Source organism: Carlito syrichta, unplaced genomic scaffold, assembly GCF_000164805.1.
Source record: "Carlito syrichta isolate Samal-C Ts95f unplaced genomic scaffold, Tarsius_syrichta-2.0.1 Scaffold296491, whole genome shotgun sequence".
In the NCBI taxonomy this organism is placed as follows: Eukaryota; Metazoa; Chordata; class Mammalia; order Primates; family Tarsiidae; genus Carlito; species Carlito syrichta.
In genome coordinates this window covers 312860-338580 of record NW_007240587.1, presented here as the reverse complement: position 1 = coordinate 338580, position 25721 = coordinate 312860, and the positions used below count along the sequence as shown (strand labels likewise).

At 40.7% G+C, this 25721-nt stretch overlaps 1 protein-coding gene across 1 annotated transcript; it reads right to left on the bottom strand.

Annotated features, from left to right (window-relative positions):
* Positions 1-672: 672 nt before the first annotated feature.
* LOC103256790 (IQ and AAA domain-containing protein 1-like) lies at positions 673-25271 on the bottom strand (the record flags this gene model as incomplete). The annotated part of the gene is made up of 5 exons (XM_008054552.2): positions 25267-25271; positions 14541-14865; positions 6060-6179; positions 2116-2307; positions 673-744 (listed from the first exon to the last, which is right to left on the bottom strand). Coding segments are annotated over exons 2-5 (708 nt in total), but the record flags the coding sequence as incomplete, so codon positions are not given.
* Between the last annotated feature and the right edge of the window lie 450 nt (positions 25272-25721).

Below are 25721 nucleotides of genomic sequence, written 5' to 3'. Positions count from 1 at the left end.
CCAGCTAACAGTTAGCATAGAAACCACGGTCCATAGTCTGACAACCCACAAGGAACAGAATCCTGCCAACAACCACACAAGCGTGGAAGCAGATCCTTCCCCAGTTGAGCCACATATAAGCCCCCGGCCCTGGCTGACACTTTGACTACGGCCGTGTGAGACCCTGAGCAAAGGACCCCATTAACCTATACCCAGATCCCTGACCCACAGAAACTGTGAGACAACAAATATGTGTTTTAGGCTGCTCAGTTTGTGGCAGTAGATAATTAATACACCCTTCCAAATTTAAGATTCAGTAATCAGCACAGAGACTCCCTTTCCTTCACAAACATACACACAAAAACCCCACTGTATCAGTGCAAACCCATTCTTATAACTGTCATTAATAGTGTGTCTGGTTGACTTCAGATGGGGATAGTAGATTGTGACAGCTTGGAGCCTGTTTCCACATTTGGAGCATTCCATATCGTGCACAGAGACATATAAATGGATACAACTCTGATCTCTTTGGATTACCCTGGGCCAGGATTCTGTACAATACAGGTGACTCCATCTCCTTAAGTAATTTGTTGTTCTTTCGTTTATTCTCTCAAAAAATTCTCCAAAGAAGACACAGTCTTGGATATTCTATCGTCTTTAAGAAAACAAGATCTTGTCTATAAGAAAACTTACCATACCCAAGAATATCATCTCCTCTTCTCTCAGTTTTTCAGTTTCCCTACATTGATGGAAACCTCGCCAAACCTAAAAACAAATAAATGGTTAGTTGTTTAGTACATAAAAATATAAAGAAAACATTGCTATGCAGCTTCTCCCATAAAAGCAGCATGTCACAAATGTCATAATGATTATAAACTCCAGTGTGCATGTATGTTTTGATGGAATATTTTTCTTCTGTGTTCACAGTCAAAAAAATTTTTAAAAAAGAATGAACCACAGAACTGACCTATAATTCTCATTAGCAAGATTCCCCTACCTGGGTTTTTTCCAGCAAAACTTCTAGATAGCAAGAGTGTGAGGTGAGATCTAAGGACGGGTACATTATGGTTATAAAAAAAAATCCAGCCAGGCTCGGTGGCTCAGCCTGTAATCCTGTGCCTTTGGGAGGCTGAGGTGAGTGGATTGCCTGATCCCGCAGGTTCAAGACCCGCCTGGGCAGGCGAGACCTCATCTCTACAATAAATCAAAAAATTAGCCAGGCGTGGTAGTGCACGCCTGTAATTTCAGCTACTCGGAAGGCTGAGGCGGAAGGATCACTGGAACCCAGCAGGTCGAGGCTGCGGTGGCCGGGAGCAGCCACTTCACTCCAGTCTGGGCAACAGAGTGAGACTCCAACTCAAAAAAAAAAAAAAATCCAAAGTAATGTGGAGAAATATAACATAGTAACTGACAAAATTTGTACAACTCAAGCTTTGAACCCAGGTGCTAACACTTTATATTCCCACAGAAATTTGAAAGTAATCAATTTCTTATCCATCCCTACACACCTCCCTCTCCCATTCCTACTCAGGCACAAACAGTCCTGATCTTCTAGCTCAATTTTATGTCCTTATACTTATTTGCTCTCAAACCTAATTTGCCTTCTTTTGCATTTTCTGTAAGTAATCCTAGACTCCATTTGAAAAAAGACAGAGCACAAGTCATTGGTACTAATCTGATTGAGGGAAGAAAACCTCAAAGATTCCTTCTAGAAGAAACACTGAGGTTCTGGTTATTAGTGATGGTTGCTGGCATTTAAAAAAATGGTATATGTTTCTGCAAGCTACTGGATATTAAGACTTGCTCCCTGCTTTTGTAATTATATGTCTGTGTGTGAATATATATTTTCTTTCAACCTTCTTTCAACAATTCAAGCAACAATTATCAATGGTTTTTAACAATATATGAGTCAAATGCCTATAGTTTAATAATTATTTACCATAAAAGCTCTAAAATGTGACTAAGCTTAGTTAATGGTTTCCTCAGGGTAAGTTAATAAATCTTTCCAGAATTTAATCCAGTTCTACTAAAGGTAGGATTTGGGGTTTGCATTTCAAAGCACCCCCTGAAAGCTGGTACACATCTCTAGCACGTAAGACACCTTGTTCCCCAATTCCAGGAGCCCTACAACTGTACCTTCTGAATACGGAGTGCAGCAGCCCCGGTATCTGCCATTCTCTCACTGAGTAGCTTGGCTTGCTTTGCTCTGTATTCCTGGAGATAGATTTGCTTCATGAATAATGCTCTTAGGCGACCTTGTCGGGCCCTCTCAGCAATCTGGATTAATTTAACAGCCTCCTCAAGGGGAATAGCCTTTATATAGTATTTCTGCAAAAAAGTTAAGATAAATCAATGTTCAAGCATGTTAATCACATTAACTGATCCCAGACACATTGCATGTCCCCAGACCTTACTTCTAACACTACTCTGCTAAAAGTCCCTGCAGACAATCGAAAGCGTAAGAGCTGCTCAACATTATTCATTTTCCCAACAGATTATGTATATTTTGATAATATGCCATGCTCATGCTGTGATCCCAAATTTAAGGACCCCATAGCTTTCCTCTACCCCTCGGAAAAAAATACCAACTAGCTCCATGCTATTTAGATCGGCAGCAAGTTATACTTAAAATGTCAATAAAATGGATTCAGTAAAACTTGAAATTGCTATCAATAGTTCATTAACTTAATAGTAGAAACATAGACATTAAAAATATAGCTCTAATATAAGAATTTAATATGTAAAATGTACATGAAGTAAAATGCTGAGTTTAAAATCAATTACAGAATGACCCAGTGAATATGACTAATGTTAAAATCATTTTAGGGACATTTTATTTTATATGTAAAATGCCTTCCAGTATCTATAAATTTGAGTTTTAAAATATCCAAACTCGATGAGTATTGTTAAAATTGAGAAAAATCAGGGTTTGTGCAGTAAAACATTTTAGGAAGTCTTCTAATGGGGTATGAAGTGACAAAGTTAGCTGAGGGGCTGTGCCATTTTTTGAGAAAACAGGGACAAGAGCAAGGGCTCTGCGTGTATCCCAAGGTTTGTGTGAGCTCTGAGCGGGCTCAGGGGTGAGGACCACTGCTATCCCTGGAGCAAGAGAGAAGCAATGCAGGTGGCCTGGTTCAGGGGATGACCATACATGGTTGGAGGCAGAAAGGAGAGCCCATAAGCGAGAAAAACAGAATCCATTTCCAGGCCTCAGAGGGCAGCGATGGCTGCCACAGCAGGGTGAGGTGCAAGGCACTGAGGCCTCCAGTGTGGAGTGTTCTCACCTGGGCTATGGCTCCCCCAGACAATCACTTCCATATGTAGGGATCAAAGGAGGGAGTGAGAAGGAGAGGGAAGGGACATTTATTGAGAACCTATAGATGCCAGATACTTTCCACATATAAGCTCATCAAATCCACAAAAGCAATCTCCAAGGCAGGTGGTATTGTGACCACTTCAGAGTTAAGAAAACTGAAGCCTGAAGAAGCAAAGTAACTTACACAGTTCCCATGGATAATAAATGAGAGAAAGAGCTAATTTGAATGGAGGTTGACCCTCTTTCCACTAAACCATTCACTACTCCTCAATATGGCACAGAGAATATGGTTGCTTATGAGGAACCGCTTTCACATAACAATCCCTTGAGTTATATTTTCAGTAAGATTTTGTTGGCTACAAATTTGCAGTGAGCACACATTTTCAATAATGTGCTTCACATGTTGGAGTAAAATGAACATTATCCTACCATTAAGTCAGTTGATATATATAAAAGCACTTAAGCATATAGTATCCAGAAAATACTAGTAAGTATTGTACTTATTTTGGTTTTTGATTCCATACTGTCATTCTGAAAATAATCAGTCATTATTGAATAATTTTGAGGGATTTTGAACTTCTAAGGAGGCGCCAATCGTGGATATTACACATTACAAATGTAAGAGATGGATAATAATTTTCATTTATCAAAATTCTTCTTGAGATATATATTGTAATATGGTCAGAAATAAGCAGTTTAAAATGAAGGGGGTAGTGAGGCACCAAAGGGCATGAGAAAGTCATAGTAGATGCCCAGGGGTTGTCAACTGGAAGCCCTCATGGCTTGCTGAGACTCTAGCACATCTGAAATAAGACCGGGGTTGAGAAGAACAACTCTATCCAATAGAGGTAAAAGGAGCTGGCCAAGCCTAGAAGCCAAAGATGAAAGGAAGTGAGAAACCTCCCCTCTGCTGACCCAGCATGACCAAAGAGGGACAGTAGGCACAGGAAACAGTAAAGAAAAATTTTAAGGATTTTACTGAAGTGTATGATACAATCACCTCCCATCTCCATCTTCCCCTGTAAAGACTTCAGTGAGTTCTGTAGTGTTCATCACTGCTCAGTGCAAAAGGATTCCTTCGGGGAATTAAATGAAGTCTGAGTGCTTTGTTCTGACTGATGGATGGACAGAAAGCACAGACACAGAAGCCCAATGGCAAAAGGATGGCTAGATGACTCCCAAGTAAGTTAGCCTTGGAATTGACTTCAAGGAATTAATAATGTAGAAAAGGGGCCAGTAGTTTGGGGGATGGGCACAGGAAGGAGAGTTAGTCTTGAGTTAGGTGGGTGCTATGGTTTGAGTTTGTCTCCCAAAATGCATGTGTTGAAAACTTAATTCCCAATCAAGGGCGTTGAGACTTTTGAGAGGTGATTAGGTCATGAGGGTTCTGCCTACCCAAATGAATTAATGCTGTTATTGCTTCAAGTACTCTCTCACCATGTGATGCCTTTCACCATGTTAGGATGCAGCAAAACGCCCTCACCAGATGTGACTCCTCAATCTTGGACTTCCCAGCCTCTAGAACCATGAGTAAAATAAAGTTCTATGTCTATATTACCCAGTCTATGGTATTCTGTTATAGCAACACAAAACAGACTGAGACAGTAGGGTCAGGAAAGGTTTCTTGAAGGTGAGTTCTGCAGAATGGGTATCATTTTGATGGACAGATATGTAAGACAAGAGATAGCACCAGGCTGGCTGATACAGGGAATGTACTTTGCCTGTCTTCTGAGGCAGGCAGAAGGGGTACTTTTTCCTTCTACCATCCCTAGCATAAACATGAAATCTTCCTTAATACCATGACCCAGGGTGGCAGTACCCAATGGGGCTTATTTGTAGAAAGACTGCATGTGCCAGTCTATTCTGTATATCTTGGTCTCTACCTGCAGTCTCAGTATAGTTACTCATAGTGCCTCCTTTTACTCTTAAGTGACCATCCAGCTTGAAGGGTCAATTGCTCTCTTACTGTTTGGATCATGAAGACCAGCCAAAGAAGTGAGGCAGTAACTTCATAGGCAACAAGTCACCAAAATATGTAAGCAGCTCTGCCAGAAGGTGGATAGGACAGTGTCATGTAGAAAAGACCAGAAGAAGACTGCCCACTAGCAGACTGCATGGCAGATTACTACAAGAATCCAGGAGGAGGTAATGAGATTCAGGACAGAGACAGCTGTGAAAGTGGGAGGAAAGTGGAGCTGCACAAATACTGGGACAAAGGCAGTATCGGGGTATAGAACTAATCAGATTCTACCCTTTGCTTTCCAGGAGGGATCTTTAAGGACATTTTTTTCTTCTTTCTCCATAGATAGTCCATTGAAGGTGATCTAAGAGTCACTCAACATGAAGTTATAAAAGGTCAATCAGCATTGTTAGAAATTTTAGAAAGTGTTGTAGTTTTCAAGTTTCTAGTAAGTTATGTCAGCACTTAATTATTTTATATGAACAGCATTTAGCATCTGATTCTAGCTAGGTAATTTGAGATGGGAAATTAAGCTGACTTGATAATTGCCTTAGTCTTAGAGATACTGCTTTAAGTAGCAAAGCATTATGTTTTGATATCTATATCTAAGCTCTGGAAAAATAATGACTATCTATCACTAAACACACATCCAAAAGTTATGCAACTTCTTATATACTGTACAACAATGGGGGTGATTCTCTCTTAAATTGAAAACAATTAAATTCATTCTCATGCAGTTAGAAGCCGCATAAAAAGAAAGTTCTATAGATTACAGAATAATGTTTGTTAAAATGGTATACAAACCACATCAGCTGTGTATAATCCAGTGTCAGCTAATATTTGTGCGAGAATTTTCTCTCTCTCTTTTATTACTTCCAACTTCTCCCTCAAAAAATACTTGGGTATGGGAATATCTAGTTGTTGCTAGAGAAGAGAAAGAATAAACAAAAGTGTATTTTTAAAATCATGATTCCAGGACTTGAATCCATTTAAAACATACATGAAGGACATGAGCATCAAAAAGATTTGCTTTCATTCCCATCCTCATTTAAGAGAGAGGAGGCCAGCAGAGTGAAGAGAATTTATTACAGCTAAGGACACACAAGGTCAAAAGAAAAATCATAATCCTGTGCCTTGTCTTAATCATTACAGTAAAAACCTCGGGAATTCATATCAATTAGGTCTCAATTATCTAATGATTACTTAATGAATTCCTTTAAAGAAGTATAATATTATCTCATTCTATCTAAAATAATGATTCAAATTGGAATAGCAAAGTACTGAGCTACAGGGATCTTTAAATTAAACCTAATATTTATCATTAGTAGCAACAATCCTTTGTAAGTAAATGGTCACAATTTTTCTACTTATTTGGTTTTATGTTTATGAAAATTGTCTCATTACCAAAATTATTTATAAAATTAATTTGATTTATTACGAAACTTGTTTTTTACAGAATCAATATGAATGTCTATCCTTCACTTGTGCATATTACCAAATACTCAAATCAGTGGAGGTCAGATGAGTATTTGCCAGCTCAAGTTCAATAATCAGGAATGTAGAAGTACTACTCAAGAATATGAGTAGGCCCTTGGCCAGTCCCATTGAGAAACATTATCCTAGATACGCTGTCAGACCTGCCTGGCAGCTTTCTGGTAGAACAGTTGACCAGGGAAGCAAAGATTTTTGTCTTCAGCATCAGTTCCCACTTTCTGCAATTCTGGGTGTGACTCCCTATGCCAACCCTCTAAACCAGGGAATTTTGAATAGGCCTTCCCTTAAACAAGCATTAAAGTCTAAGGGGGGGTGGTGACGTTTTTAGGACTTGGTGGGACAGTATTCCCATGACTTCTGGGAGGTGGCAATGGTTTCTGAACATTAACATTTTCTTAGGCTGATGGAGTTTTGGGAGTGATCTGAGAATGAACTGCCAGGGTCCAGTGGGTGAGTATGACCTCAGGACAGAGGGCAGACAGAGAAGAATGACTATACTTTTATTTTATGAGATTTTATTTGTCCAAAAGCACATTCAAGTGTTGTACTGTTACAACTTTTAAGATAAAAATCTATTGTTATGGCTCCATATGGTCCATTTGGGAACATAACATTATAGGTAGGCTTTTGAGGCTGAGAAAATAGAGCAACTGAGAGTGGAAGAGAGGGAAAGACATATTGCTAGCTGGATTTCCACCCATGATATATTTTATGTTCACTCCAGATGCCTGGCATTTCCCATTCTCTATGGAGTGAAGCGCAGGAAACTTCTGGTAGCAGAGCAACCCTCTCACCCTACATGCTTCTTTACATAAGGTAAACCAATTAGGAAAAGGTCCTTATGTGGCAGGTTACACAAAGAGTCTTCTGGCAAGTTTATCTAAAAGAAGGACAGGCTAAGGAAGGATTTAGGACTGTGGAACCAAGGGCAGAAGCACAACAGGTGTTTGTCAACAACAGGGATACATCTGGGGATGACAATGCCTTCAGGGTTCTGCCTGCCATTTATCTCTGTAGCTCTTGGTGAATCTGTTTTGTCTTCCCTTTCCCTCTTTCTCCCTGAAGAATGGTTCCCTTCATTCTTCAGAGCATCTGGTTAACAATGGTTCCAACTACTGACAAGTTGGGAGACTATAGTTCAGATCCTGAGAAAGAAACTAGTCTCACTTTCTTTGTTCTGGTTTCAGAATCTCAGGGAACAACAAGAATGGCACATTTATGAACCAATCCCAAACCTGAACCAATCCACTGTTGTCATGGGCACAGGGTCCTATTGGACAAATAGCTGGGTGCTGGCCAACAAATCATTGAAGAACTGTGAACTACAGGGCGAGGGCCACAGAGGCCAAACACAGAGGGTGTGAGTTGGTCAAGGTTCCACCTTGAAAGGCAGAAATGGGCTGCACAGGGTTGGCATGCTTGTCTTTCTAGCCAGGGCACAATGCATGGAGCTCATGCTGCTGTTGTTGGATGAACCCTTGACCATGTGGACTTCAGTGACATCATATGGTTCAATCACTGTTCCCAGCACTGGTGGAAATCACTGCAAATGGTCCCCCTGCAACAAAAGCTTCCTAGATGATATTTGCTCATTTGTCATTCCTCCCAGTGCTTGGTGGTCTGCATCACTATAGCAGAGTTTTGTGGTCTTTAAGAAGATACAGCCACCAGAGCGGAGGGGCTGGTTGGAGCAATATGAAAAGCAGGGGAACACCGAAGGAGCCCACACATAGAGTCCGCACACATATTAGTCCGTAACTTTAGGGATATTATTCAACATCCTTGAAATTAAATTAATAGATTTAATATTACTTTCTTAAGTTTAGGAGTATGATTTTGACTATTTGTCTCACATAAATCCTAAGCTGTTGTTCATATTCTCACTTGAGTGAGCAAAGTATATCTGATTAAATCCAGTGATTTATCTTTTTTCTTTTCATTCTCGTTGTCATTCATTTCAACAAATTTTTAAATTTCCATCTTGATTTCATTGCTGACCCAAGGATCATTCAGGAGCAAATTGTTTAACATCTATGTCTTTGTTTGGTTTCATGAGTTCTTCTTGGAGTTAATTTCTAGTTTTATTCCACTGTGGTCTCAGATGGTGCTTGATATGATTTAATTTAATTTAATTTATTGAGCATATAGTCTATCTTGGAAAATCTTCTATGTGCTGATGAGAAAAATGTATATTCTGTAGTTTTTGGATAGGATGTTCTGTAGTTTTCTGTGAGTTCTATTTCCTCTAGAGTCCTGGTTAACTCCTATGTTTCTGTGTTGACTTTCTGCCTTGATTATCTGTCTACTGTTGTCAGTGGAATGTTGAAGGCTCCCACTATTATTGTAATGCTGTCTATTTCTTTTGGGGCTGGTAGAATTTGTTTTATAAAGCTGGGGTCTCTAGTGTTTGGTATATATATTTATTTAAAATTATTATGTTTTCTCATTGGATTTATCCCTTTATCATTATATAGTAGCCATCTTTGTCTTTTTTTTTTAGGAAATCTCATTTTATTTTTTATTATTTATTTATTTATTTACTATAAAGATGGGTACAATTAAGGGTTAAGTATATAAACAGCAATCATGCAGGTACCCTTGTTGATGAGGTATGCCGCTCCCTCCCCTAGCACTTTCCCTCAACTGCTACTCCCACCCCTCTCCACTGTCAGTTTTCCACTGCTGTCAATCGTTTTCTTATAGCATTATAATTGTTCAAGGTCACCTTATGAGTGAGAACATATGGAACTCAGTTCTTTGCTTCTGTGATAAATCACTAAGTATGATCGACTCCATCTTTTTTTTTTTTTAACAGTTGTTAATTTAAGTCTGCTTTATCTGATATGAGAATGGCTACTCCTGTTCATTTTTGGTTTTCATTTGCATGGTATATTTTTCCCCACCCCTTTACCTTGAATTTATAGGAGTCTTTGTGAGTTAAGTGGGTCTCTTGAAGGCAGCAGATATTTGGGTTATATTTTTTAATCCATTCTGCAAGTCTATATCTTTTTAGTGGGGTATTGAGACCATTTACATTCAGGGTTAATGATATGTAAAGTACAATCCTATTCACCATACTGGTTGTTATCTTGTTGCTTTGTTTATTTATTTTCTCCATTGTGTTGGTGTTCCATAAAGCCTGTAGACTTTATGATTTCCTGCATTTTTCTACTGGTGTATTTTGAGTATTTCTTGTACACCATCAGTCTAGTGGTGACAAATTCCCTCAGCATTTGCATGTCTTTGAAATATTTCATTTCTCCTTCATTTATGAAACTTAGTTTTGCAGGATACAAAATCCGTGGCTGACAGTTACTCTGTTTGAGTAGATTGAAGATGGGGCCCTAATGCCTTCTGGCTTGTAGGGTTTCTTCTGAGAAGTCTGCTGTTGGTCGGATAGGTTTACATTGTAAGTTATTTGATGTTTTTGTCTCACTTCTCTTAGAATTCCTTCCTTCACGTTAACTTTGCATAGCTGAATGATTATATGCCTTGGAGATGACCTTTTTGCAATGAATCTTCTGGGGGTTCTTTGGGCTTCTTGTAACTGGATGTTTAGATCTCTGGCAAAGCTAGGGAAATTTTCCTCCATTATTCCCTCAAATAGGTTTTCCAAACCTGTTGCTTCTTCTTCTTCTACAGAAACACTTATGATTCTTTTACATAATCCCACATTTCTTGGAAACTGTTTTTTTCTCTTGATTCATTTTTCTGTATTGTTTTCTGATTGGTTTAATTCAAAAGCCTTGTCTTCACATTCTGAGATTCTTTCTTTTGCTTGTTCTAGCCTACTGTTAAAACTTTTCACCGCATTTTATACTTCCCTTCTTTCTTATACCTCCTCCCTTTTTTTTTAGTATCTTATTTTATACCCTTCATTTTATACCTCCTTCTTTTTTTTTTTTTTTAGTATCTTATTTTAAAGATGTGTGGTACAATTCAGGATTAGGTATACAAGTGGACATCATGCAGGTAAAGTTTGGGCCTCCCTTTGGTCCTGTTTGAGATCAGCTACCCTTATTGATGTTGTGTCACATGCCCCACCCCAGCAGTATCTCACTACTGCCAATCCCTTTTTTATAGTATTATGGTAAATGTTCAGGTCCACTTAGGAGTGAGAACATGTGGTACTCTGTTCTTTGTTTCTGTGGTGGGTCACTGAATAGTATAGACTCTAAGTCCATCCAAGTTGCTACAAAGTCCATATGTTTGTCTTTCCTTATGGCTGCATAATATTCCATCAGGTCTATATACCACATTTTTTTAATCCAGTCTAGTTTCAATGGGTAGCACGGTTGGCTCCATGTTTTTGCTATAGTGAACGGTGCTGCAGTAAACATGCGTATGCAGGCATCTTTTTTGTACAATGGTTTGAGTTCCTCTGAGTATATTACAGTAGAAAGATTGCTGGGTCATATGGAAGGTGAATTTCTAGTTCTTTTAGAAATCACCACACTGTTTTCCATAGAGGTTGAACTAGTCTGCATTTTTACCAGCAGGGTAGAAGTGTTCCCTTTTCTCCACATCCTCCTCAGCATCTGTTGTTGTTTATTAATGATAGCCATTCTTAGGTGGGATCTCAATGTGGTTTTGATTTGCATTTGTCTGATCATTAGTGAGGCTGAGGACCTTTTCAAGTGTCTGTTGGCTGCCTGTATATCTTCTTTTGAGAAGTGTCTATTCATATCTTTTGCCCACTTTTTAATGGGGTTGTTAGTTTTTTTCCTTTCAGCATGTTCAAGTTCTTTGTAGATTCTGGATGTTAGGCCTTCGCCAGACATATAGTTGGCAAAATTTTTTTTCCCATTCTGTGGGCTGTCTCCCCAATCTATTGATGGTTTCTTTGGCTTTGCAGAAGCTTTTCAGTTTAATGTGGTCCCACTTGCCTATCTTATCTCTTTTGGCATGGGTATTTGAGGTTTTGATCAGGAATTGGTTGCCTACTCTGATTTCTGTAAGGGTGTCTCCTGAATTTTCTAAGATTCTTATAGTTTGAGGTTTTGCATTTAGGTCCTGTTTCAATCTTCTGCATGTGGTCAGCCAGTTTTCCCAGCACTATTTACTGAAGAGGTTCTCCTCTCCCCAGTAGTTGTTGGTAGAGGTTTTGTCAAGGATGAGTTGGTTAAAAAATTTGCTTTCAGAATCTCTATCCTGTTCCATTGGTCCATATGCCTGTTCTTGCACCAATACGAGGCTGTTTTGATTACTGTAGTCTTATAATAAAGTTTAAAGTCTGGAAGTGTAATACTGCCTGCTTTGTTTCTTTTGCTGAGTATTGTTTTGGCTATTTGTGGTTGTTTATATTTCCATATGAATTTCTGTATTGTTATTTCCATGTCTGAGGAGAATGATGTTGGTAATTTAATGAGTATAGCATTGAATCTGTAGATTGCTTTTGGTAGGATGAATATCTTAACAATGTTGATTTTTCTTATCCATGAGCATGGAATGTTTTTTTTCATTTGTTTGTATCTCCTTGGATTTTTTTGAGCAGTTTTGAGCAGTTTTTTGTAGTTTTCACTGTAAATGTTTCTTTCATTTCCAGAATTTCAGCTTATTTTTTTAAGGTGTCTATATCTTTGGAAATTTTTTCATCCATGCCCTAAATAGTTTTTTAAAATTTCTTTATGTTGGCTTTCAATTTTCCCCTGAAGTCCATTGACCAATTTTATCATTAACCTTTTAAATTCTATGTCTGAAATTTCAAAAATTTCATTTTGGTTAGGGTTTATTGGTGTGGTCTTTTGGAGGTGTTAGAGAACTCTGTTTTTTCATATTGTCAGAATTATTTTGTTCGTTTTTTTTCATTTGAGTAGACGACCTCTTCTTATTTGAGGCTGGCAGGGGCCTGACATAGGCACTGTAGGATTCCCTTGGTTATATTAAATCCAGTGGTTTCATTCATTCTCTTATAAATGAATGTAATAAACATAGAAGTTTTGGAATGATCCTCAACATTTTTATTCCTTACAGTTATTTTCATTAGTCTACTTTGATAAAATAAACTAATAATGCTAGGTAAGTCTATCCCAGAAAGAAACATAACCTTTATGAAAGTCCCAATATTTTCAAAGGGAAGAAACATTGAACTCTCGTGTACAAAAGTAAATACTTTGTGGGCAAAAGATATGAATAGACAGTTCTCAAAAGAAGATATATGAGCAGCCAACAGATAACATGAAAATATGCTCAGCCTCACTGAAAAGAAATGCAAATTAAAACCACACTGAGATACCACCTAACTCCAATCATGATGGCCATCATCAATAACTCAGAAAACAACAGATGCTGAAGAGGATATGGGGAAAAGGGAGCACTTCTACACTGTTGGTGGGAGTGTAAATTAGTACAACTTCTGTGGGAAACAGTTTGGTGATCCTAAAAGATCTAAAAACCGACCTTCCATACGATTCCACAATCTGCCTAGTGGGAATATACCCAGAGGAACCCAAATCACTCTCTGAAAAAAATACCTGCATACGCATGTTTACTGCAGCATTGTTCACAATAGTAAAAACACGGAACCAACTGTGCTGCCCATCTATAAAAAAAATGTGGTATATATACATGATGGAATATTACGCAGTCACAAATAAGGACAAAATTTGAACTTCACAGCAACCTGGAAGGACTTAGAGTCTATAATACTGAGTGGTCTATCACAGAAACAAAGAACCGAGTATCACATGTTCTCATTCATAAGAGGAGCTTGAACAATTACAGTAATATTATAAGAAAAGTATTGGCAGTAGTGGGAAACTGCCGGGTGAGGCGGGAGCATACCTCATCAACAAGGGAACCCGTATAATGAACATTTGTATACCTAACTCTGAATTGTATCCCACATCTTTAAAATAAAAAAATTTAAAAATAAAAATAAAAAAGGAAAATTACATACTTTCATCTTTTTATTTTAAGGAAATGTTCCTTTCAAACTGAAGGGTAAGTTCACAGGACCGTGACACTTAGGAAAGGTGTCCTGCGGCTCCTGGCTGACCCACCAAACAGAGTATCATTAGAAGAGGTCCCAGGTACCTAGCAGGGAAGGTCAGAGGGCAGCAGTAGGGGCCAAGTGCCCCCAGTAGGGCACTGTGGTTACCAGGTGCCAGTAAAGAGAGCTGGAGGAGCTAGGGAGGACTGGGGGATGAAATAGGAATAGGGGAGGGGAGGAAGGCAAGCAGGGGGAAGAGAAGGAGAAGCAGAAAGGGAAGAGTAGGGAAAGGGGGAACCTTTCTTTGGAGTTTGAAGATCAAAGGCTCACAGCCATGTAAGCCATATATCCCCCTTGGTCATCACTGACCCAAAGCAAAGGAGGCGATGCATCCATCAGGAGTAAAGAACCCACAACCAACAGGGTACAAAGAGAGATTTCCCATGTAAACAGAGGGCATTGCTATTGGATATTGGCAGGGTTGTGCTACAGGATATTTATGAATGGGTCAGCTTACTCTATTTCAATAGACCTCACTGAAAAGAAATGCAAATTAAAACCACATTGAGATACCACTTAATTCCAGTCAGGATGGCCATCAAATTGAAGGGCTATGACACCACAACTGCAGTGTTTAGCAGACCCAAGAACTGTGCAAAGATTCACCTGCACCAAAATCGAAGGGAACCCAATTCTTGTCCATGACAGCATGGTGTAATTGAACGGAAAAGTTTAGATTTCCAATCCACCAAACAACTAGTACATATGTCTAGAAAGTTTGTGGAGTAGTGGACACAGGCCTACATATTTTATGTACAACAAAAATAAGCAAATAAGAAAAAATACAACAGAGTACTTACAGGAGCCAACTTTAGATCCTGTAAGATATCATCGAAATAATGAAACTCAGTTAATTCCAATTCAACCATCTCATTCTTCAGTTCCAGGATGCGACCCATCACTCCATCCAGGATTTTGCGGATCAGTATTCGTTTCTGTGGATGGACTATCTGGTCATAGACCATCTCCAGGTTTCTAAAGATCTGCACATATTTTATGTAGAAGGTGGCTAACATTTGGAAGATTAAAACTTGATTTCTTTGTGGTTCTACCATCTTCTGAGACTCTGTATCAAGCAAAGAATTGAGGGCTTCTTGGGTCTGATGCCACAACTTATTATACATTCTGAGAGAAGATAGAGAATTTAGAAATTATAGTTAATAAAAATCACTTTGTAAGGCATACATATTGGGCGTCTGGTATAACAAAATATAATGCATAATCAAGTGTGACCTAAGAATACTGAGTGTAGTTACAAGGCTTTCTAGACCATTTATGTCCTGTTATGGTGTATATGTGATTTTTGAATATGACTATCACTATTATTATCAAATAAATAGCTTTCAAATCATTTGTTTAACTGACATAAAGGTGTCCCTCACTATATCTATGAAGCCAGTATAATTATATTCATTTAAATGATGAAGTAGCTGATATCCAGACTAACTAGCTGATTTGTCCATATACACAGCTGGTAGAGTACAAATTGGAACAATCACTTTGGAAAGTAATTTGGCATTATCTTATAAAGTTGAACATGTGCATACCCTATGAATGAACAGTTATATTCTACAGAAACTTGTAAGTATGCATCAATAATGATAACAGCAGCATTTTTTATAATAGCAAAAACCTAGAGATAACCCAAATGTCCATCAATAAGGGAAAGGATAAATAAATTACAGTGTATTCATCAAAGGATTATTACACAGCAATGAAAAGAAAATGCATGAACTACAGCTAAAGGCAACAATGAAGACTCTTAGAACCATGATGCAATGTAAGAAGTGATGTGGAGACTGTGGCCTGGGAGGCTGACCTCTATGGACTGCACTAGCAGTGTTCCCTTGTCCTCATTTCAGTGAGTTGAGTTGGTGCAAGGAACACACAGGAAGTCAGAGGGTGGGAGAAGAGCATAATGAGGGTATGTACTCTCCTGCTCTCTCCCTAGAGAGACAAGGGTTAGATACATCCTTCCACCAAAGGCCGAGGGTAGTGATGACTCTGTTGTGGCTAGCCCCAGGGCTCTGCTGGTTTCCATCCTTTGCTGGTTTCCCTAGACTCTGTCCCCTTTATTAGACCCTGATGAGAATGCCTCCTTTTCCTGCCAGGACCCTGACCAAGACATCCATGGTAGAGACTCTCCTGCTCCCAATTTCAGGTGAGATTTTGGTTTTCCTTTTACATTTAAGAACCAGGATTGGAAAGTAAACCAGAAGCTCAATGTGCCTGAGAAAGCGTTTCACTGTGGTGGGTGGGTGTGCAGAGCCCTGACCACTGATTTCCTGAGATGAGGGAAAAACCTATGAATGTCACTGTCTATCTGTAAGGTCTTTCCCTTTTCTAAGGGGAGCAGGCAGCCCCAATTCCCTGATGGAAAAGCAAGAGGGTCAAGGGGGCCGAGGGCTCTCACCTGCTCTTTGCAGTCAGCCTGACTGCTCAGTCCCATGCTTACTTTGCCTGGCATCCCTGAGTCCAGAAGGCCCGCGTGTGTACAGCTCTCTGGGATGTATAAGTGATTGGTGGCCTTCTTTCATCCTATATGGAACTGTAGGCAGTCCTTCATTTGCAGCCAGACCTCAGAAGGACCAGCTCCCCTTTCCAGGGGAACTGCTGGTTATTTTTTTATCAGCCCTCACTCCCCATCCGCTGGCCTTAGGGTCTCATGTTTTCTGCCTTCCTCCATTTCCTCTCATCCCTTTCTGCTTTCCCTCCCCTGCATGCTCTTGATATCTCTTGTCAAGTGCTCAAATGTTCTCTGTCCTCATAAGTTCACAGCCTTTTAAATCCTTTATTGCCACTTTGGAGGTAATTCAGGGGGAAGTGGAGATAAGTCCACATGTTCAAGTCACCCTGTTTAACTGGGAGTTTCTCACCTGCCTTCCCAGGATCATCACTAAGCATTCCTCTCTGCTCCATTCCCGCCATCTGTCATTCCTTGAACATGTGCCATGTTTCACTATGATAAATGGAACCATCATTTATTGAAGCACTGACCATATGTGGGTTTTTTAAAAAAATCTTTCTGACCAAAAGTTAAAAGCATATCTTTATGTGAAAAGTCTTTTTGGTTTATATGATGATGATGATGGTGATGATGGCTGTGGTGGCAGAAACAGCTTACATTTACATACTGTCAGTCACTGTTCTAAGTGCTTTCATATACTAACTCATGTAATCCTCACACTAACCCTATGAGGTTGATATAATTATTAGCCTGATTTGCAGATCAGGAAACTGAGGCACGGAGAAGTTATTGCTCAAAGTCTAATGATTTGAATGCAGGGTTTGTGCCTAGACAGTTGGGCTCCAGAGTTTATATTCTGAAACACTAAACTTTATTGCTTCTGTTCGTCAGAAAGATAGCAAGTGAGGAAGGGAGGGTCATGTGGCACATATGTGACAATACCACAAGAAGAAAAAGATTGAGTGTCTAAAAAAGAAACCAAACTTTTTCTCCTCCACCCCCCAACATCCCACTGAGTCAGGAGACTGAATTCTGCCTCTAGAATTTCATCTCCTACACTTTCAAGTACCAGTTTATCAAAACCTAGCAATATTTTTAAAATTATTGTTAGTGAAAGAGCACTCTGCCAGACAACTTTATTATAAGAAAGAATGTTATTATCAGAAAACTAGAATTCCATTTGACTCAGGACATTTATGCTTTGCATAGTTAGTGACTAATAAAAGATGTTTTTGACCAGGAACAACAACATTCATCCTTCCAAAGAACAACAAAAAGCAACGTCTTAGTCCTGTTTAAAGTACCTGGAAGAGTTTGGCATTCTGCTGGCCCTGTCTTGGAAAGACAAGCAAACAGGAGAGGACAGGAAGAAACATGGATGATCAAGGAACCGATGGGCTTTGCACAACAATCAACAACAGCTCACTGAACATCTGCCTGGAGAATATAACATTGTGGAGGGTATAAAGAAGTTGAGCATGGTGTTACTTTACTGAAGTTCAGGCTACTGGAATTCGAGAAGGGACAGTAAACCCAGGAGAGGGGGCACAGGGTGAACATAACAGGCATGACAACTTTTGACATAAAACACAGGAAAGTGCTTGACTTGCTCTGTGGACTAAACAGGGCTTGGAGCCTAAACCTGCTAGGACAACATTAAAGAGGAAAATTACAGGCTAATTTTGTTTAGAACGTAGATCTGAAATTCCACTTAGAAACAGAACACAGTCCAGATCAAAAGAATTGCTCTCTCTGTCCAAGGAGAGGTCACCTCAGGAATGCCTGCCAGTTCAACATAAAGAAAAGTTTAACTAAATACAGCAATGGACCAGTAAAAAACATAGATTATTTCTATAGATGCCAAGAAGATGCTCAATACAGCTCACCCCTCAGCACATGCCTGATTAACAATGCCCTCTTAGATGCAGAAAAAAACTTTTGATAAAATCCAACACCCCTTCTTGATAAAAATCCTCAAGCATTTAGGCATAGATGGAACATACTTCAAAATAGTAAGAGTCATCTACGAGAAACCCACAGCCAGCATACCGCTAAACAGACAGAAATTGGATCCATTTCCCCTGAAAACTAGCACAAGACAAGGGTGCCCACTCTCACCCCTCCTTTTCAACATAGCTTTGGAAGTCCTAGCTAGAGCAATCAGACAAGATAAGAACACCAGAGGTGTCCAGACAGGAAAAGAGGAAGTCAGGTTATCCCTCTTTGCAGACAACATGATGCTATACCTTGAAAACCCAAGAGAATCAGTCAAAAACTTCCTTGCACTGACTAAGGACTTTGGCAAAGTCTCAGGGTATAAAATAAATGTGCAAAAGACAGTCACATTTCTATACACCAACAGTAAACAAACAGAATCCCAAATAAAAAGCACAATTCCATTCACAATTGCCACACACATACACACACACACACACACACACACACACACACACACACACACACACACACAAATATCTTGGCATCTTTCTAATCAGAGATGTGAAAGACTTTTACAACAAAAACTACAGAACACTGCCCAAAGAAATCAAAGAAGACACAAATAAATGGAAAAATTTTTCATGCTCATGGATTGGAAGAATCAACATTGTTAAGATGTCCATCCTACCCAAGGCAATCTACAGATTTAACGCATTACCCATTAAATTAGCAGCATCATTCTTCTCAGACCTGGAAATGACAGTACAGGAATTCATATGGAAACATAAACGACCACGAATAGCCAAAACAATCCTCAGCAAAAAACAAAACAAAACAAAACAAAACAACAAACAAACAAAAAAGCAAAGTGGGAAGTATCACACTCCCAGACTTTAAACTCTATAATAAAGCTATAATAATCAAAACAGCCTGGTATTGGTTCAAGAACAGACATATAGACCAATGGAACAGGATAGAGATTCCAGAAGCAAAACTTCAAATTCTCAATCAACTCATATTCAACAAAGCCTCTGCCACCAACCACTGGGGAGAGGAGAACCTATTAAGTAAATAGTGCTGGGAAAACTGGGTGACCACACACAGAAGATTAAAACAAGACCCCTACCTATCACCATGTACAAAAATCAACTCTAAATGATCAAAGACCTAAATGTAAGACCTCAAACTATAAAAACCTTAGAAAGTGCAGGAAACACCCTTATGGAAATTGAAACTGGCAAACGATTCCTGATCAAAACCCCATGTGTCCATACCATAAGAGATAAGATAGACAAGTGGAACCTCATCAAATTGACAAACCTCTGCAAAACCAAAGAAACCATCAAGAGAGCAGGGAGGCAGTCCACAGACTAGGAAAAAATATTTGCCAACTATATGTCTGACGAAGGCCTAACATCTGGGATCTACAAATGTGCCGAAAAGAAAAAAACAAGCAGCCCCAGTACAAAGTGGGCAAAAGATATAAATAGACAGTTCTCAAAAGAATACATATGAGCAGCCAACAGATACATGAAAAAATGCTCAGCCTCACTAGTCACCAAAGAAATGCAAACTAAAACTGCACTGAGATACCATCTAACCCCAGTCAGGATGGTCATCATCAATAATTCAAAAAACAACAGATGCTGGAGAGGATGTGGCAAAAAGGGAACATGTCTACACTGTTGGTGGGAGTGTAAACTAGTATAGCCTCTGTGGAAAACAGTGTGGCAATTCCCAAAAGATCTAAAATCGACCTCCCATATGACCCCGCAATCCCCCTACTGGGAATATACCCGGAAGAACTCTAGTCACTCTATAAAAAAGATACCTGCACATGTATGCTTGCCACAGCATTGTTCACAGTAGCAAGCACATGGAACCAACCATGGTGCCCATCAAAAGAGAACTGGATAACAAAAATGTGGTACATATACACAATAGAATATTACACAGTCATAAAGAAGGACAAAATCACGAAATTCATAGTAACCTGGATGAACTTAGAGTCTATAATACTGAGTGATGTATCACAGAAACAAAGAACTGAGTATCACATGTTCTTACTCATAAGCAGACCTTGAACAATTATCGTAATACTATAAAAAAAGGATTGGCTGTAGCAGGAAAATTGCCGGGATGGGGGCGCAGGGGGCAGGGGGGAAGGCGGGATTGGCAGTAGTGGGATTCTGCCAGGGGATGGGGGCACACCTCCTCAACAAGGGTACCTGCATAACAAACATTTGTATACCTAACCCTGAATTGTATCCCACATCTTTAAAATAAAAAAATTAAAAGAGAAAAACAAAAACAAAAAACCAATGCCCTCCCCATACATCAAGGAACAAACACTGACGACTTCTTCAAAAATGCTAAAAATCAGAGACCAAATACATCTTCATTGGAGAGATGTTAGAAATATGCCCTCAGAAAAAGCAGTAAAAATGGATGAAGGAGATATGTAAGGAATTCATACAAAATATTTTTAGCACTACTGCTTGCAAATGGCAGGACTGCAAAATCCAAGGAAATCAGTAACAAAAAATAAGCCAATTTTTATAGCAAAGTTGCAAGACTTAAATTATTGTGGAGGAAAAAAAATGAAAAAAGAAACTCCATTCACAGTACCTTTAATATTTAAGAATTAATATGGTGGGAGCCACACAGGCTCTAGCTGAAAAAAATTCTAGAATGCTAGCTACAGAGGATCGGGACATTGCAGATGGTAATATCTGTTCCTATTTAAAGAGACAAACTATACAGACGGAAAATTCTCAAGACTGACATATTACCAGTCTTACTAAGAATTCAGTAATAATATACTGAAGAGTATAAATAAATCTAGTCATAACTTTTAAACGTGGGGGTGAAATGGACAATAAAAGGTAAAAGGCATCTTATCATACCTCATGACATTTACTACATCAACGGGTATTAAGTTTGTACAAGACGCTAAGGAGGCTGTCACTGTAAGGACATAGGTAGAGTGACTCCAGCCCCACAAAGATCCACACCCAACAACAACAAGGGATCTTGGGTTGAGGAGGTTGCTGACTCCACCACGGGGAACTACAGCTAACCTGATGGAGGAGAACACACCCAGGCTTTCAGAATCCTGCAGGGCCAGATGCAGGGCCAACCACGAAGCTCAGGAACCCAGGTCAGTGCCCTCATTGGCTTCAATCAGGGTGGAAGAAGCAGGAAACCCCCAGGGCCATGCAGAGCTGACTCCTAAATAGAACTTTTAGCCTAAGACCATCCTGGTGGCTTCAACTTTCCAGGTTTGTTCCACCATTTGGACTGCAGCCTCTTTCTTCCTCACCTGCTGTCTTTCTGGGACCCTTATCTGGAGAGATTGGGCAAAAATGGCTAGTTGATGGAAGCATTCAACAGCTGTGGGAGCACGTTGGTTCCTCCCTGCATCTTCACTGCTTTCCTCAGTGCTGAGAGGCAGCTTTATCTCTTTCTGCCAGACCTACTTTCCTGGGATGCCTCTGGTTTCTCCTGCCCACCTGCTGCCCTGACAACCTGCAGGTGACTACACCCCCATCATGCAAGTGCTGGACCATAAACGACCTGGGCACCCACTCCCCTCAGACCATCTGGCTTGGCACCCACCCCCAACATCCCTACCCTGCAGTCTTAGCATTCTTCTGTCTAAGCCAGTACCTATGAAGATCATGTGACACAAGGGATGTGGCAAGATGATTTTTTAATAAGAGTATATTGAGATATAATTTCACAGAGCATAAAATATACTCTTTACAAGCATACAATTCAGTGGATTTTAGTATATCCACGAAGTTGTGCAACCATCACCACTATCTAATTTCAGAACACTTTCATCACCCCAGAAGAAAACTGTACGCATGAAGCAATCACTCTTTACTTCCTATTCCTCTCAGCCCTTGGCAACCACTATTCTGGACATTTCACATAAATAGAATCATACCGCTCCTTTCACTTAGCACAATGTTTTCAAAGTTCATCCATGCTGTAGCATAATCCATACTTCATTTTTTTTAACTGCCAAATACTTTTCTAATGTATGAACACACCATATTTTGCTCATCCATTCATCAGCAGATGGACACTGGGGTTGCTTCTGCCTAGTTTGCTGTTGTGAATAATGCCACCATTAGCATTCCTACACAAGCTTTGTGTGGACACATGTTTTTATTTTTCTTGGCTATGACAAAGTGGTTTTTAAAGGTAAGAGTGCTATAAGTTTAACACCAGAATCTGTCTCCCGAGGCAGCTCATCCCTGGCAGGTCACTTAACCTCCTTCTTCCTTCGCTTCTTCAACTGACAAATCTGGATAATGACACCAACTCTGGGCACCCAGAAGGATTATTGTGGGATAGAATAACAGATGTGAAAGAATTAAGAATTCTTGAAATTTACAAGGTGTTATAAGCACCTTGTAAAAAGAAGGTAGTATTTTATCCATGAGACCATTCAATGGTTTTTTTTTTTTTTTTGAGTTGGAGTCTCACTCTGTTGCCCAGACTGGAGTGCAGTGGCCGCTCCCGGCCACCGCAGCCTTGACCTGCTGGGCTCTGGCGATCCTTCCGCCTCAGCCTTCTGAGTAGCCGGAATTACAGGCATGTGCTACCACGCCTGGATGATTTTTTGATTTATTGTAGAGATGAGGTCTTGCTGTCCAGCCGGGTCTCGAACCCGCGGGCTCAGGCAATCCACTCACCTCAGCCTCCCGAAGGTACGGGATTATAGGCTGAGCCACTGAGCCTGGCTTATTTAATGGTTTTAAAAAAGTAAATGATTGGTTTCAGACTTGAGCATATGACACAGAAATGTTACAGATTTTGAAGTCAGGGGGATTGTGGTGGTGAAGACAATACGACAGTTGAAAAAGACCAGCCTAATTTCTACCGCTTGGCAGTTTTCTTATAACTGAGGGCATGGGGGAAGGAAAGACATGAATATTCAGATATACTATGTACTTTCCTGGGAAGTCTAAATATTGCAAAATGGGAATTCTCCTCAAGTTAGTTTGCACATGATAAAACCTTCTGATTCTGCCAATATGATCTAGTCTGTCATTTTCTTCCCTGAATACTCCTTCTGTCTTCTTGCTCTAAGGAAGGCCTGGCCCTGTCTTGACACCCTCTTGGCAGAGGCTCCCTTTTCCCCCAGAGCTTTCCTGCACCTGGTTATAGGGTTGGGTCATGGGACCTCCAGACCATCTCCCCTCCCTCCCCCTGACATTCCCTGGCTGTGGCTCCCATTTCATCAGATGCTGTCACCACTGCCTCTCAAACTCCGTCATCGTCCGTCTACCATCATCCTTCCAGACCCCTGCCAGGACATCTACCCACCGAGTAGCATCTGGATGCTGCCTTCCCACCTGTTCCCACTGCTAAATGCCGAGCTCCTCTATCTAAAGCCAGTAGCCTGAGCTGTCCCCTGGATCCCATGCCCTCTGACTACCAAGGACTTCACCCACATCTCCCTCCTCCTCTTACACTGTCCGGTTTTCCTTACCACTGGGCCATTTGGTACAGAAACATGCTATTGTTTTCCTATCATAAAAGAAAATCTGTCTCTGGACCCGTGTCCCCTGCCACTAGTTAGCAACCCACTTCCTTTTCTTTGTGACAAAACTCCTTTAGAGAGTTAGCTATACTCACTGTCTACAATTTCTCTCCTCCTATACTCACTTGGATAAATCTTTCTGTCCCATCATTCCACGGAATCAGTTCCTATCAAGGTCACTGGTAGACTCCAAGCTGATCAACAGTCAATTCTCAGTTCTCTTCTGACTTGTCTCAGGAGCATTTGGTGGACTTTGTCACTTCCTCCTCCTAGAAACACTATATTTTTTCTTCCTGGATTTCAGAACTCCACAACTTCTTAATTTTGCTTTTTCCTCACCAATCAAGACTTTGATTGCTTTGCTAATGCCTCCTCTTCTCTTCTCCCTAGTCTCTTATCGTGGGTGACCCAAGGCTTAGTCCTTACACCTCTTCTTTATTGATACTCACTCTATGTCTCCAAATACCACCATATGCCAACAGCGGTCAAGTTTATATTTCATACATATACCTCTCGCCTAAACCCAGGACCTGAATATTCAGTTGCCTATTTGCTTTCCACTTGACGTCCCACAGGCACTTCAAACTTGACAGGTGCCAAACTGAATTCCTGATCTCCCCCACCCCCAAACCCTGGCAAGCCCTTAACCTTTCTGCTCCCATTTCCTTGCCTAGAAAATAGAATTAGCAATAGTAAGAGTGCAGGCTGGAGCTACAGTGGCTGGCTTGGCATCATCTACTTGCCATATGAGCTACTTCAGCCCTTTGGACCTAAGTTTCCTCATCTGTAAAACTGAAATAATAATGTTAACAGTCCCTGTGTTACAGAGTTGCTGTGTAAAGTGGCTATACAAGTCATTCGTTCGTTTAGAACTTTAGTGGGCATCTATTCTAGGCCAAGCGCAGATGCAGTTTCCAGGGAAACACGGCCGATGCGGACAGACCTTCTGAGGCTTCATAAATATGAAATAAGGCGCTGGTGAGTTGTCAGTGTTAGATTTCAAGCACTGCAACAGTGTCCACAGCATCAGCACTGTAGTCCTGTTTGAAATTATCATTACAAAGACAAAATGAAGTAGCTGTACGTAAGTGCTGTGTCAATGGTACACTCTAGGTACCAGGCTAGGTAACACTCTTTTCAGTATCACTACCACCTGACCTGGTGAAGAGCAAAGTAAAATAATGCTTCCTCAAGCTCTTTCTAGACTGAAATTTCAGGACTCTGGGTGTTTTCACAGAGCAATCCATTAACTACTGTGAAAGTGTGATTTTAAAAAGCAATAATAAGACATACTACTGTTTCCTTAGTAATACATCAGCAAAGGCTTGGCCAAGTGAGCATCTTCATTGGGGTGGTGGGATGTGTGGGGGAGGGGGGGGAGTAGGACCTTTCTTGCCCGCAAGGAGTGGGTACTCTATCCTGAGGTAAAAACGTAGGGGAGGGGAGGGCAGGGAAGAGTAGAGGAAGGGAGGGAAGGAGAAAAGAAAAGAAGAGAAGCAAAGCAAGCTGCTTCCTGACTTGGAGAAGCCCACCCCACGACTGTGGCCGGGAGCCCATCACTTACGCGTTCGACATGGTTGGCTACTTTCCCTCTTTCCCTCGTCCACCGGGAAGCTTCTCCGTTGCTGCCTTCCCAAGGCGGCCGGTTGCAAGGGTCAGTGTATAACCAGGAGCGCCCAGGGGCTGGGGGGCCGGGAGAGGGGGTTCTTCTGGAGGAAGAAATGAGCAGTGGGGATAGCTTCTTACTGGGGGCAGAAAAAGGCGACAGCCAGGGGTGCTTCGCGGGCACGAAGCGCGCAGGCACAGAGAGGGGCTTCGATCGTTCCCGTCGCGAACGGAGTCTCGGGAAGCTCACTTAATTCACTTAAGTGGGAGCGAGGCGGCCTTAGCAACGAGACGCTGCGCACGCGCAGTGCCGGTCCCCTGGCTTAGGCCGTATGCGCCTGCGCTGCAGTCTCCCGTTTCCGTGGCAACACGCCCCGCTGGACGCCGGGGCGGGGGCTACTGCAGGGCTTGGCG